The 15,975-nt window shown below is 39.4% G+C and overlaps 1 protein-coding gene across 1 annotated transcript; it reads right to left on the bottom strand.

Moving 5' to 3' along the window:
- Positions 1-3,060: 3,060 nt before the first annotated feature.
- On the bottom strand, positions 3,061-15,655 carry AGXT2 (alanine--glyoxylate aminotransferase 2; the record flags this gene model as incomplete). The annotated part of the gene is made up of 13 exons (XM_009869813.1): positions 3,061-3,177; positions 4,680-4,778; positions 5,134-5,283; positions 6,965-7,053; positions 7,690-7,822; positions 8,625-8,717; positions 9,783-9,883; positions 10,906-10,999; positions 12,085-12,178; positions 13,301-13,395; positions 14,530-14,653; positions 14,958-15,142; positions 15,570-15,655. Coding segments are annotated over 13 exons (1,460 nt in total), but the record flags the coding sequence as incomplete, so codon positions are not given.
- Positions 15,656-15,975: the final 320 nt, after the last annotated feature.

Below are 15,975 nucleotides of genomic sequence, written 5' to 3'. Positions count from 1 at the left end.
TAGATTTCTAATGAAAAAAAAACCATGGGGATTTGTATTGCACCTCTTTAAATGCATAATCTACCTGATCTTGCATAGCACATAAAAAAAGGAAAGGTGGGATTTTACGTAACAGTTGACAATGCAATTGGAGAAGGCAGTGCTCAGCAAGAGCTGTAGTCTGTGTTGTTTAGGAAGTCACTGGAGTGAAATTTTCCAGAAGCATTGATCTTGCATAAACTAAGAAGTTCCTCTAGAGTTTCAGCTCATCACACAGAATGGTAAAGTACGCTCCTTCCCCCACAAGTTGACACGGTACATTTATTGGGTCAAGGAATTATTCAAGTGTTAAAATATGAATGAAAGTAAAGTGATAAATGTGCAGTTCTAGCTGACTGTCCACAACGCCTTTTATTGTGGCAAACTGAAAGAATTAATGAACTAAAAAATAAAACAGTGATTTTATTAGAAGGAAATGTGGCATCTTATTTCCCCAGCTGGAGTGTGCATCTTTGGTAAATGAAGAGTGGGTGTTCTGTACAATCCCAAAGGCAGCAGGGGAAAAAAAACGTATTTTGGAGAGGACATGGCTGGACTAGAGCCCTATGATAAAAATAGTTACTGTAATCAGAAGCTTTGCAACTTTGTGCAATTTTTTTTCATGTTCTAATTAGAGTGTACCCTTGTTGTAAGGGTAAACAGTTTTAACTCTGAAACCTCCAGTGAAGCTGTGCTCAGGGTAGTTCTCAGCCAGAGACTGACTGTGCTTACGTAAGTGAAATCTCACAGACTAAACCCTGCAGTGTTACTTTTCAACTTTTAGTTTTTTCTTATTTAAATAAACCCCAATACTTTATCATTTGTATGTTTCACAAATGTTTGTATGTATTGGATATAAATGGCAAGGTTCTGGGAGCGGGGTTGTGAGCAGCAGCAGTGGTGGTTGCTGTGGAAGGCAGTCAGGGACTACCCTGTGCACAGCTCTGAAACACGACACACCAGTGCAGATGTTTGAGTGCTTCTGTGAAAACATAAATTTAAGAATTGGCAGTTAAACACTGTGGCACAAAGGAAGAGGGCCAGGGAAGCAGGAGTTGTGCCACTGGGTGGATTTGTACTAAGAAAGAACAAAACCAGGGATGTATTTTCCTTTCAGTCAGCTTTACCACAGGGAAAAGTAGTATCTATTGAGAGTAGCAGCTGATTGCATTGTGTCAGCTGCTTTGCTGCTGTACACTGGTACTTCACTAACTTGATCTTCTTCCATGACAAGGTGACCTGCCTATTGGATGAAGGAAGGGCTGTAGATGTTGTTTACCTGAACTTTAGTAAAGCCTTTGACACTGTTTCCCACAGCTTTCTGCTAGAGAAGCTGGTGGCTCGTGGCTTGGACAGGTGTGCTCTTTGCTGGGTGAAAAACTGGCTGGATGGCCAAGACCAGAGAGTGGTGGTGAATGGGGTTAAATCCAGTTGGCAGCTGGTCACAAATGGTGTTCCCTAGGGCTCAGTACTGGGGCTAGTTTTGTTTAACATCTTTATCTATGACCTGGATGAGGGGATCTAGTGCACCCTCAGTTAAGTTTGCAGATGACATGAAGCTGAGTGGGGCAGACAGGCTCTACAGAGGGACCTGGACAGGCTGGATCGATGGGCTGAGGCCAGTTGTCTAAGGTTCAACAAGGCCACGTGCCAGGTCCTGCATTTGGGTCACAAGCCCCAGCAGCGCTACAGGCTTGGGGAGGATTAGTGGGAAAGCTGCCCAGCAGAAAAGGACCTGAGGTTGTTGATGGACAGCAGCTGAGCATGAGCCAGCAGTGTGCCCAGGTGGCCAAGAAGGCCAACGGCATCCTGGCCTGTGTCAGGAACAGGGTGGCCAGTAGGAGTAGGGAGGTGATTGTCCCTCTCTACCCAGCCCTGGTGAGGCTGCACCTTGAATCTCATGTTAAATTTTGGGCCCCTCACTCCAACAAAGACATTAAGATGATGGAGCATGTCCAAAGAAGAACAACAAAGCTGATAAAGTGTCTGGAGAACAAGTCTTACAAGGAGCGGCTGAGGGAACTGGGGTTATTTCAGCCTGGAGAAGAGGAGGCTGAGAGGAGACCTTATAGCTCTCTACAGCTACCCGAAAGGAGGTTGTAGAAGGGTGGAGGTTGGTCTGTTTTCCCAAGTAACAAGTGATAAGACAAGAGGAAATGGCTTCACGTTGTGGTGGGGAGGTTTAGATCAGATTTTATGAAAATTTCTTCACGGAAGTGAAGTTCCATCTAAACATGTAAAACTTCTTCAGTGTGAGGGTGACAGAGCACTGGAACAGGTTGCCCATAGATGTTGTGCAGTGTTGATCTCTGGAGACTTTCAAAACCTGCCTGGATGCCATCCTGTGCAACCTGCTCTGGGTGAACCTGCTCAGGCAGAGGTGTTTGACTAGATGGTCTCCAGGGTTGCCTTCCAACCCCTACCACTCTGTGGTTCTGTGAAAGGGCTGTCAATCCTTGGAACAGGCTGCCCAGCGAAGTGATTGAGTTACCATCCCTGGAGGTATTTTAGAAGACAAGTAGATGTGGTGGTTAGGGACATGGTGTAGTGGTGGAGCTGGCAGTGCTCTGTTAATGGTTAGACCCAGAGATCTTACCTCAATGGTTCTGTGATTTTACCACCTCCATGAGGGCTATGGATGTGACATAGTCCAAATAGTGTACTTCCATAATCCAAATAGTGTACTTCCTCAAAACAACTTTATTATTTTCCTGCTCCTATTTCTAAAAATTACAGGTATTGATTTGACTTTCACAGATGAAAGATGAATATACGTCTGCCTCTTCATCTGATACCCAGTTAATCCAGTCAGGGGTTTTTACACTAATGCCAGAATAGATGTCCGGTGAACACACAACACTTTTGAACTCTGTGTTTCAAAAACAGATTATAGCAAATTCTAATAAACTAATGAATTTATTAAACACTAGATCTCTTAGTATTTCATCTTCAGACTATTTTTTTTTAACCTAGTTTAAATTAGCGCTGAATCTGGGTGGCAAGTGTCTGGGGTTCTGTGTGCACCTCATGTAAGGAAGCAGATCACATCTGTTTTGCAGCTGCTCTTTCCATGTGTCTCTGTAAAGCAGTATGAAATACTTCCACAGCGAAGTCAACATCCTTTTTAGTAATGCACATAGGAGGCTTAATTCTAAATGTCTGAGGAGAGAAAAAGAAAAAAAAAAATCTTAAAAATGTATGGAAGGAATACAATTTCTAGCAGCCCACCTAGGTCAGCGCTCACCTTCTGCCCCAAAAAATCTAACCAAAAAGTGAAAAATAATATTGCAGGAGAACAGCAGAGCAGGGACTGAAGCTTCTGATAAACGCACTCTGAAGTGGGGAAATTTTGGACTTGACTGCAACCAGCTCTGCACTTCTCTCTTGTGACAAAGCAACTGTGTCCAAAGGAGACCTGACAAGAGCAAGTCCTGTCTGCAGCACTGTTGTTCCTGACAAAAGCAGTATAAAACCTTAGGTGGGCTTCTACTATCAAAGAGCACAGACATAGGTGTATGTTCCTTTCTGGCAGCCTTGCCACAGGGAAAAGTAATACCTATTGAAAGTGGCAGCGTCTTGCATTGTGTCAGCTGCTTTGTTATAACAGGCTTTTTTAAAGGCTTCTGAAAGAATGTATTATGAAAGAATTGCTAAATACTCTTTCAGTTAGTATTCAGTTGAATTCACGTTGATCAGGGATATATGCACATTTTAATTTGTCAAGAATGCAAGTTCTTAAAGCCAAATGTTTGATCTATATTATATAATGTTTCCAAGAGTATTTAACTTCCATATGAATATTAAACTTTCATTTTAATTTTTTCTTTCATTATAGCACAGGCCTTTATGCAGCAAGAGTGGAATAATGGTCTTTCTGACCCACACCCCAGATGAAGCTAACACTCACAGATAAACAGCACTCTCATGAGACAGTCAGATTTTAGAGCACTCTGAACTGCAGCCTGTTACCTGTGTTCTGGTCTGTGACTTGTGGAAGAACAAACGAGGTGACAGGCAGCATCCTATTAATTTTAGCCATCCTGACTCTATCTCATACAGAAGCTGCTTTCTCTGTGTCAGAGGGCCTCCCTGACATCACCAGTCATGAGGCAATTCTCTGCCTCAGTGTGAGGGTTACCCCACGCTGTGAGAAACTCCACAGTGTTCCGGGTACAGCAGGATGACCATTCACATGCAATTCTCACTTCTGTGCTGTTGAACTTGCTATTAGCGGTTCCTAAGTTTTTTGGTATTTTTTTTTATTACGGTACAGGTAGAACGTTACCAGCTCTCCAGACTGAAAGAACTAGCAAAACCAAACTTGTTCTGTACCAACAGATCAGGCAACAACCTGAACTGTAGCAAAGACGTAGCAGGCCTGAACACTGATTTCTTCTAATTCATATTGACTATAGCACATAGGTTTTCTAGGGGACGTTGTTCCTCTAAAGGAAAACTCCAAGCTTAGAGCTAGTTCAATGTACTTAAATCAAATAGCTCCTGCATGATTTATAAAATAAGCAAAATGAAACAGAGATGATTCCTAAGAGTAAATGTATTCTAGTTTATTTACTAAACTCAAGTTAATTTAGCTTGAGGGAAACGGGATGTAGTTCACAAGGACAGAAAATAAGTTTTATGTATAACCAGAGATTCAGTACCTGACTGTAGAGTCCTCCTCTGCCAAGCAGAACTCCCATGTCTTTACAGTCTTCCCAGATCTGACCGATTTCTTCAGCTGGAAGAGGGCGGCGACTGTCCTAAGGAAAGCAAACATTGAATTTAGATATTCTAAATTAGTTCTATGAAAAATATGTCTATTCCAGTCTCTCCAATAAATACCACCCCCATCTCTGGCTGAAAACGTTAGCTGCATAATTTATCTGCTTTCTAAGATAAGTGTATGCAGTTAAGGTACACAAGTCACTGTTTACTTAAAGTTTGTGAAATATTTGAAATACTTGAATGTTCTGGCTCATTTTTGGCCAGGGCAAGGTTTTCTCATTTCACTAGCTGTTTTTTAATAGAAAATCTTCCTTTTATTTCAACTGAAATAAAATGTGATACAACTTTCAATGGTGCTGTAAATTAAAAGGAATAAAGTAAATCACTAACCTTATCTGTCACCATTTCTACTCCAATCATAAGACCCTTGCCACGGACATCCCCAACAATCTCGAATTTATCCCGTAGTTTAGCCAACTCCAGTAGCATGTATGTTCCCACTTCCTCACTGTTTTTTTGTAGACTGTCTTCTTCAATAGCCTGTTGAAAATGATGTGCTATGAACAGTGTTGCAGGAAAAGCTTCCAATAGAGTTGGTTAATCCCCATTCAGCTTGATGATGTTACGTGTATTTCACTTCCTTGCAGACTGTTTCTTCACTACTACTGTCCTTACATTTTTCTTCTCTTACAGTCCTCTAAGAGCATCAGAGCATGATTGATCATAATATTTTGATGTCGTTGTGGCATTTTTCACATTCTGGGTATTCCATAAATGTAATCTAGTAGTTTAGGCTCACATGCAGTCATAACTGAAAAATACCTGATCAGCAGGAGTACTTTCAAAACCTTTTAAGAAATACTTTAAGTCCTTCTCAGTATCCCAAGAAGAATATGCGCTGACAAAGCATACCTATATGTACGAGGTAGCCTTTTAGGGAACAATTTGGTGGTTTTAATTAGATTCATCAATATCGTGCTTCTTAATCACAATGTTTTTTGTGTTCCTTACTCTGCTCACCCGAGTCATAAGTTCTGATACACAGCCAGCTATCAGCACTGGCATGCACAAAGCATTTTATGAACTTAATATTTGCATTAAGAAAATTCACATGAAAAAAACCAAAAAATACAATTACAGAACTTTAAGTGGGTATCGCTCCTTTTTATTTTTTAGTTTTTCTTTTCTTTCAACTCCATTGTATTCTTCCTGACTCTGATAGCCTCCTTGGACTCATTTCAGATCCAGGCTCCAGGTTCCTTCAGAGCCAAAACTACCCCAAACACAGGTTTAGACTTTCTTACTTGTAAACTGTTTTTTCAAACTATTTTTATTTGTGTGATCAATCACAAAATAGCTTAAAAAAACCCCAAAACACTCAAGAAAGTAGTGGGCCGGTTAGCCCAGTCAGTAGGGCGTGGCGCTAACAATACTAAGGTCACGGGTTCGATTCCCGTTCAGTCCCCATGTGTCGCCTGATCTAGTCGAGAGGTGGCGTCCCTGGTGACAGGGAGGCTGGATTAAAACGATCTCTAAGGTCCCTTCCAGCCTAGGCCGTTCTATATAAACATGAACAGAAACAGCATCTTCTGAAATGAAATGAGATTCAAGGACAAGTGGTCTGTACATGATCAAGGCAAATTAAATAGCAATTACTGCTCACTGATTTTCTGCTGGACATTAGGTGAAGTATTTTCCAAATTTTTCCATCACCTTTCTCATGGGAGATGTTTTTTCCAAAGGAATCCTGACCCTAAATATTTTTAACTGTCTGTTTGTTAAGGCTTTTCAGGTATAAGGTAAAACCTGTGGAGTAAAAACAATATTCTTAAGCATGTGTGTCAGAGAATAAATACGGTGTAGTTGAGGAACTGCATAGTTCTATGAAAAAGCTAGCTAAGGTTTTTGAGAAAGTACCTTCTTACATTTTTATTAACCAAGTAAAGAATGTAAGGAAGACAAAGATGATCCTGAACACATAATTAGGGGACGACTCTTCTTGCTAGGGGATGAAAATTTTGCAAGGGATCTAATCAGGAATTTTTTCTACCCACAGGACACATTGGATGTGTACAAAGAATACATGCATATCTTTATGCATTTTATACAGTTATTAAAAATTGGCCACATATAAGTTTACAGTAAGAATAAATGTAAACATTTTTCATATTTAAATGTGAGAAAATGTGTAATATATACATTTGTATAATGTTCTCCTTACATCAAGAACTGCAGCTCCCACTACGCAGGCCAAAGGATTTCCTCCAAATGTATTAAAGTGAAGGTTTTGAGCAAAGTGACTGGCAATCTCTAAAAAAAGAATCCCAAAAAACATTGATTGCTCTTATAGTCGCCTTATATTGGGTAACAGTGCTTATCTGCTTTAACTTAACTGTTATTAAATTTGCTGTGCTTCAGCCCTGATCCTACTAGAAACAATGCAACAGTAAATAATCCATACAAAATACGACCATTTCAAAAAACTAGAGTGTCTAATAGATACCAAACCCACACTTTTAAAAAAAAGTCAGTCACACTTCTAACATGCTGTCTGTTGTTCCCCTAAACTGACATCTCTAAAAGTTTTCTTCACTAGGTTCAGCCAGTCATTTGTATGAATCAAGTAGCTGGCTAACATGCTGCCTTACGCACAGTACATTGATTAGCACAACAGCAAATTCAGTGAGGATTTCCAGGATCTATTACCAAAGACACACAAGGTTTGCAACTAACCCTATTTAAATAAAGCTTTGCACTGGTATAGCACAGCACTTGGTAAAACAAGTGAGTCATGAGGATCCAATTAATTTGCCAAAAGATAGATAGAGATGAAGATTATTAATAAAGCTCAGCTGTTTGAACACACATATCTCCAGTAAGTAATTACTGTATAGTATATTTTGTAATTGCTCTATTTTAAATCTCAGCAGAACACAACACTTATACCTTTTGATGTAACAACAGCTGCCATTGGAAAGCCATTTCCAATTCCTTTTGCCAAAGTAACAATGTCAGGGACTACATCATGTGTTTGAAATCCCCAGAAGTGGCTGCCTGTCCGTCCAAATCCTGCCTGTACCTTTCAAAAGAAAAATCCAGAAAACGTCACATTTCCCAATATGGATTGTTTTTCTTGTCTTTCTGTTGCTCCTGATTTGCATTAAACTGCAACTGTGTCTGGAGTCAACTTGTATTAAGATCCTTCAGATGGCTTTGCACAAAATACTCTATTATAATATGGTTTTTCTTTCACATATGAAAGAAATAACATGTCACCACGTCTTAGGCATGGTGAGCTGCACAAATAAGCTGCAGCTTCTATTTCAAAATGGAGAGGAGGAAATGTAGTTGCTGATCACATTTGAAAAGCAGTGCTTGAGGTATGCATCACTGTCACTCTGAAGCATTTGCTACTACTTCAAACTAGCTTTAGCTAAGCAAATTCTATTTTAAAAATTGCAGCGGTACAGCAATCAACTTCCTTCTACAGTTAATGTATGCCAACAACACGCATAAGAGGAAGCGTTATTGTAACAAACCTCACATCACAGCTGGCATTTATTAGCTTCACATTTGCGCAGATTTACAGCTCTCAAAGGGTAAGAACTCAAGTCTGCTACTAGCACTACCTGTGTGTAAAATCAGAATACCACACAGCAGAACAAAGGCAGTAAACAATGGGAGGCTCCTGTGCTTGGAGAAATGCACTGTGTTAAACTTATGCTATGAAGTGTGTAGCATTTAATTTTGATTATTTCTATTTCTATTTCTATATTATTTAATTTTGATTATTTCTAGTTTGCCTTCACTTAGATTCTTTCAACACAACTCTTGGAGGTACACTAAACCCTAGAGCTCTTATGTAAAGGAAAACAACTTACTTCATCTGAAATACAGATGCCCCCTCTTTCCCGTACTAGCTGATAAGCTTCCTTTAAGAAACGTCTTGGGTACTGAACAGCTCCGTTAACACCCTGCCAAGACAAAAAACCCAACGTTTTCAGGAACAGAAAAGGAAACAGGAGTTCCACTATGTGACTATCCTACACTAAGAAAAATTACCAGCAGCCCTCAGGTAATAGCAAAGCCGTTGTCTCAGGTTTCTGGCTTCAGCTATGAAATTGCTTCAATAAAATTCCTGCTCAGGTCACTCACTACCATTTCCCACAGCAGTCTGCTCTTCTGTTGGTTGGTTGGTTTTTAGTTTGTTAGTTGTGCTGCAGAGCTGATTAAAGACAAACTGCTGAAACAAGTACCTTGAAATCTACACTGAAACACCCAGAAATTGTGTTTGACAAAAAAGTTAACCAAAGAACTCACATCCTTTCTTTGTTAATTTGTTTCAAACAAATAGTTTGAAATATTTCTGTTGCTGATTTTCATATGGATCAGAAGTTCCACTCCAGGCCTGGACTGCAACAGCTTCACAGACTGAAGTATGCAAAGGCTTAGAAGACAGCAAAACCAGAGCAGCTCCCATTTTATCAGTGGTCACAACTTTTGTATTTTTATTCCTGTCTTTCCTGTTCCCAGGACATATCCTCCATTCTTCCTATCTAAGAATCACACATACAGTAGTTCTGAGATCGGGGTGAAGCATCAAGAGAATGAATCCTGTAGCTATCATGATCTGGAGAGCTGCTAAAAACATAGATGAAAATATGGCTGGAAAGACATGGAACGGGGATTGAGTTAAAGTTCGCTGAAATAATAAAGCGAAAAGCAACATGTAATTTGGAAGAATGTATTGGAAACTAAACAGGAGCAGGCATCATTCAGCATTCAAGTGCAGAAAAAATGTGAATGTTTAATCATGATTCTCTGTTTAACTTCATGAGCAATATTCTAACTCCACTGAAATCAGTGATAAAGGTTGAAATTTTAAGACAGTGCACCTGTTCTTTCAAATAGTTAAGGTGTTTCATGCATTAAAAATAAAAATCAGCAGAAGTCTATGTTAGGATATATCTAAAGAATATCAGATTTGAGCATTTCACACTATTCATGCTATCACAACTGAGAAATGGTAAAGTACCTACTTGAATTGGTTCAGCAATAAATCCAGCTATTGTCTTTGGCACCGAGGTGTTCAGAGTATCTTTGAACTGTTCAATGTATTGGTCATTTGCATGACATACCCCTGTTGACAGGGGAAATAGTTTAAAGCAAATTTACTTAAAATTATACAAAACTAGCTTCAAAACATGAAACCACACATCTAAGCAACAAATCTGACTCTCACGTACACAACAAAAGGCTAAACATTAAAGAAGAGTCCCTTACGTTCTGTTAAACCATTTACACTCTAAGGAAGGCCATTTCCAAAATAGCAAGGCAAAGCTGCCAGATGGTAGGATGTCACACATCATACAGGTCAATAAGCTATAGGTTAAAGACAGTGTGAATCACCTACATCAGCAGAAGAAATAAGCAGACACTTTCTTAGTGGTTAATAAACATCAGCATAAGATATACGGAATCATTAGGTTAGTGCAGGTATGTGGATTATAAAGACTACAGCTGTGTATCAGTCTATACTGAAATAAAGAACAGAGCAAATAGTATAGCTATTGCTTCCATTCACTAGGGACGGTAAAGCCAAAAAGAAAAGAAAACATTCTGTTATGTGTGCATGTGAATTAAAATAGTACAGAGCGCCTGCTGAAACAATGGAAAAAAATTCAAGGTAATTGTTAACGGGAAAGCAATAGAGGAGCTTTCACACTGTGCTGCATATGGAATGTTTTGTCTCACATAAGACTTTCTGCCTATCACTGACTTCCGGTTGTCCTTACAATTCATATTATTCCAAAACAAAGGCTGGAGAGCTGTGAAAACTTCAGAAACAGCAGAAACCACCAATCGACATTTCTGTTCTTCTAGATGTGCTAAACTGAGTTACATAATTTCTAGCGCTGATCATGACAAGTGCTGCAAAAAAGGGCTGAGATTTTAAGAAGAAATCTGGGAATGTGAGACGTCACCTACCCGAAATTTTTCACAGTGGGAACTAGGTATCTGAAGTTCTGTGCAATATTTTCTTTGGTTGCCCTTGCAAATTTTAACCAGAGGTCTACTTTTCTTGAGGTAAATATAACCTATTTCCATGGCCATACAGTATTCTCTAATCTAAAAGCTAAATACTGCTTGTCATTGACCAACCTTCAGAACAGCTGCATTTTCGAACAGTTTGCACTGGAGAATCTCTACAATGGCTGCCTCCCCATAGGCCACGAAAAACATCTGGTACCATTGTCTGTCAAGCATAAGAGAAATAGCTACAGATTTGATGACACTTTCCTAAGAGATATTTTAACCATTTTTAGGGATGACTAATGAAAAAAAAAACCCTAAAAAAAAAGCCTCCTAGAGTCAAAGGGCATATCTAGTTCAAGCAACTTGCCTGATAAACACTTGTGGAATAACACCAAACTTCCCCCTCAAGAAATGCTAAAGCAGAGACAGTTTTGGAACCAACAAGTTTAGATTACTCCAGCAACAGTCACTCAACTGATTATTTACTTTGTTTTGTTCATTAAGTCAGTCAGCATTTTTGGTGATCTATGATTAACAGCAACATTTTTAAGAGTTGCTGGTAGCATGTAGATAATCCAAAGTACGGTAAAAATCTGCAAAATACAGGGATGCAGATCTAGTAGAGGATTTACAGCCTGGAAATTAGTAACTCCGGCATTCTAATCCTGACTACTGATGAAATATCATGTGACTTCATTTCCTGAGCCAGTTTGGAAAGGTGCTGTGCTGTGACTGAACTAAAAACGGTGCAGATCAGCGTAGCCAGTGACAGCTTCCAGTAGATAGAGAGTCATTCCCATTTGCTTCAGGGCAGGGAGGTAACATATTGCCATTTATCTGCAACAGAACTCTTTAACAGATATGTCTCCCCTCCTACTGAAATGAGGGACGTCATAGTCTTGTGGGTTTGTGGTGGTTTGTGTTTTTTTTTTATTTCAGGGGAGGATTTGCTTCAGACCAGCTAAAAGCAGCTTTGCACAGATCTGCGAAAACAAACTTGAGAAAAGGGGTTCTGAACATTACTATTTTGCACCATACGTAGAATTCCATGCAGGCACCGAGCACAACTAAAGAACTGTAAAGTGTGACCACTGCTGTTATTGCTGTCCCAACTTTAAACTAGCGTAAGTAACTACACAGAGAAGGAAAGGGGACTCTGGCTCTTGCTCTTACTCAGTAAGAACAACTACACTGCAGTTTAGTTACCATAAAGCACTTTGAGGATAGAAAACAAACTGACCGTTGAAATATTCCAACAAACGGTTACAGAGATTATTTAAAAAAATAAATAAATAAAAATCTCACTGTTGAACAGCCAAAGCCATTGGCAACAGGATGCTTATAAAGACCAACAGATGTCAATCCCAGTGTGTAGGGGCTGCCTCCATGGTATGCTCCTCTGTGCAAGCAAAGGACATGAACATCACTCACTTCCAAGAAGAGATGATAGCAGTATTAGTTCTGAGAAGGCATGCTACAAATTATTGGGAAAAATGTGCACTGTTACACTCAAAACAAGAACATTCCTACTGCCATTTTTTGATCTGGTTTTGGAAGATCCATGACTACCCATCTGCATTAGCTTCCTGAAACTTCAAATGCTATAATTGTGAGATAATATTTGCAAGGAGAAGAGAACAATGATTGGAACCAACAGCAATTGAGACAGTGCCTCATGAAGTTCTGTTGTAGCACCTGAGCCCTACAGAGCAAACATCCCTCTTCTTCGAATCTTGGGAACTGCCGCTCTCTCAAACAGATGCTGCCAACCATTAAACTACATGGTGGTTTGCTGCCAGTTTTATACATAAATCAAAACTTCATTAATGAGGATATACAAGCAAGGTGGGTACCCAATGTTCTGCTGAACAGAATAACAGAAAAATACATCTCTTCATAACAAGGCCTTTTATTCTAACATTTGAGGGTGCCTGGGCTGCACAGTAAAGGGAACTGCTTACACCAGTGCTTACGTAGCACTCGCCCCTGTACCACTGTCATTAAGCCAGAAGAGTTGTTTGTGTACCTGCGCAGTGAACTATGGTCCAAGGATCTGGCAGAAAAATAAGGAAGCAAACCAAGCTAAACAAAAAAAAATCCTTCCATCAGGTTAGCTTTCAGCCAGAGAAGCTCTCTGCTGTGGTTCACTGCACTGCTATTCCAGAGGTACCTTTGTATCCCCACAAAGTGGGGCACTGCAGGGTTAGAATGAAGGAATAAAGTGGAAACTGCTGAAGCCTCCTTTGGCCCTGGACAAAGGTCCACCAAAGCACACTCTGAACACAATGATTAGATTTTTTTCTAAGTAACAGAAGCAAAAACTGCAGGTTGTGTTTTGTATGCAAACTCATCCTAATATACTCCATCAAATCTTCAGCTCCTGTTTCACTCCTCCTTGTCAAATAAAATAATCTTACAGCATTTTCCTCAGCAGATCTAGGCCCAGAGAGTTCTCTACTATTTCTTGGTGTAGTTATATGGAGACTGATCACATACAAAAGTAAAGATCTGTCATCAGTACCTGAAAGAGATGATGTCGAAGTTACAAGTATAGAGCCTTGCCATGAACATAGCCAAATCATTGGCTTCTGACCCACTGTTGGTTAGGTAAACCACCTGCAGAAAAATGCATAGGATCAGTACAGTGCACAATCAACCACTTTGTTCAGCATCAGAACACGTCACATAGTAACATAATGAGCTACAACCTATCACTACCAAAAGGTGATTCCACCACGATAAACTTGGTGGTGCCCATGCACTACAGATGAGAACTAAGATCAAGCTGATCTACTCAGAGAGGTACAGAAAAAACTTTGAGAATCAGAGTTTTCATGTTTTCCTAAGATGGAAGAGTGATTCCAAGTAAAACTGAAAGTGGGTCAAATTGAGTATGACTGACAGAACAGAAATAACCTTCACACAGATAAAAAGTGCTGTACAGTGACCCTGCGTGCTAGTTAAGAGGAGTGACACACAGAGGAACAACTGTGCAACAGAAGAGGTGAGCAGAGTTTGCTTATTGGCAACAAATGAGGATTAACGAGATATCCTGAATGCAAGTTCTGAGATTTGAAAACAGCTCAAATTCTAGTGCTACCACTTTTAAAGTTAATTTTAAGAAGTGATTGAGATTCTCCACTGATTAAACTCTGCAGATGCTGCACATTTTTTTTTTTTTTTAACTCTCCTCTTGTTTTAAGGTTGTGGTACCTTCACACTCTTCTGCTAGCCCAATTTCATTTTATCACCAGTTTATTGTACTGGAAGACAAACTCAATATTTTTCTTACTGTTTCTGAGCATACGAAACATTACATTTATGTGGTTTATTTATTTAAATTTCAGTAAAGCTTACTACACAAGTTCTCTTGAATATTTTTCACTGTGAATTGTCATCAGATCAAGCAAATTAAGGCTGGCTATGGGTAAGAATAGTTAACAACTTCTTAGTTCCTTCAGTAATTTGAAAGTGGGCAATGCCCCTGCATAGTGACAACCGGAGGAAGAGAACAAACAGAACAGGAGCTTGGGATATTAAGCTTGTCTATGTCTGGGTCTAAAGAAAAAGCTTTGAGGATCATGATGCTCTCTTTATCTGACAGTCTGTCGTCCCCATATGGGTTTTCTCTCCACCACAGGTTTTCTCTATATAGTAGCTCTCATTTACTTAATAAATGTTTTTATACTAAATATCTCTCATAAACAGAACCTGTTTCACCAGCCTCTGCTCCTGTCAGAATTAAAGTACCTTAAGTGGATCTGGAAAAAGTGAAGTCAGCTTTTCAGCATACTCGTGGATTGATGGGTGCATGTAGATATTAGTGGTATGCCACAGACGAGCAAGCTGTTTCTGGGTAGCCATAGTTACCTTCCTGCATGTAGCACAAGAAGAGACAAAGGCATTCAATTCTATACACGTACACTCATCCACGCTCACACCTACATCCTACTAATTCCGAAAACGCAGACACTGTGCCATTTGCCAGATGGACTAATAAAAATCAATTAATTCTCCAAACTGTAGTGGAAATAGACCTTAATATAAGTAACAGATGACAATTCAGTGAATTATATCCTGGTTTGAGGCTTGTGGTGCCACAGGTTAACAAAGAACAGAACCAACACAGGTGTATCTTCCTGTATTGTATAGCATAAATCAAACAGTATTGTACTTACGGGTGACAGTGACCAACACTGACAGTGACAATTCCAGCAAAGAGATCAAGGTATCTTCGTCCTTCATAATCAAACAACCACTGCATATGTCCTTGATGCAGCAACAATGGCTTCTTGTAATAGAGTCGCAGTGAAGGAGCAATATTTTGTTCACGAATCTTCTGCATACGTTCATATGGATAGGACTGAATAGAATAAAAAAATCAATATGCATTTATGCTTTCTAAAGATGCAAACTAATGGAGCTGTAGTGGATCACATCACATAGAGGGTTCTACAAAACTCCGAAATTCAGCTCTTGAAATCACAGAATCACAGAATCCCTTCACATTGGAAAAGACCTTTAAGATAATTGAGTCCAACCATAAGCCTGGTATTCTGCACTTATCTCTTCCTTAAATTTTTTCAAATGAACAACATAGCCATAAGTTATAGAACTGTCAAATAGGTAGATCTACAGGTTATACCCTGGTTGTAACAGAATTGGGGTTTGTCCAAACACGCAAATTTTATAATCATATTTAACACACTGACTATTCACAGCAGACAAGCCTATCACTCAAATCTAGCACTGCAGTGTAACTTAAAGTCACTGTAGTATGTATGACTTACTTTGTATTTTTCAGGTACAAAATCACAAGGAGGCATTTTTGCTTGTGTGGAGACAGAGCTTTTCCATTTGTGCTGCCGCAAGGCAACTAAAAAATAGTAAAAGAATTATCAAACATTTATATGAGAGTGTTTCTGGGTACGCTTCTTCACAGAACACACACGCTGTGGTCAAAGAGATTTTTGGCTTTTTTTTTAGAGACTTTCTTGGGGGGGTAAAATGACTAAAATTTTTGTAAATAAAAATATGTTTAGATTGGAAAACAATAAAAGCACTTCTCTCTTATCCGCTAAAACTCAGTTTTCACATGGACATTTACTCTGACAGAAGATGACTTTATTAAAAAAAATCAGTTTCTAACACAAATATTTTTTGGGGAGCAATAAGAACAGGAAACTCTCATGAGGG

This window comes from Apaloderma vittatum, unplaced genomic scaffold (assembly GCF_000703405.1).
Source record: "Apaloderma vittatum isolate BGI_N311 unplaced genomic scaffold, ASM70340v1 scaffold8990, whole genome shotgun sequence".
Lineage (NCBI taxonomy): Eukaryota > Metazoa > Chordata > Aves > Trogoniformes > Trogonidae > Apaloderma > Apaloderma vittatum.
The sequence above is the reverse complement of the archived record's forward strand: the minus strand, read 5'-3'. Positions and strand labels throughout refer to the sequence as shown.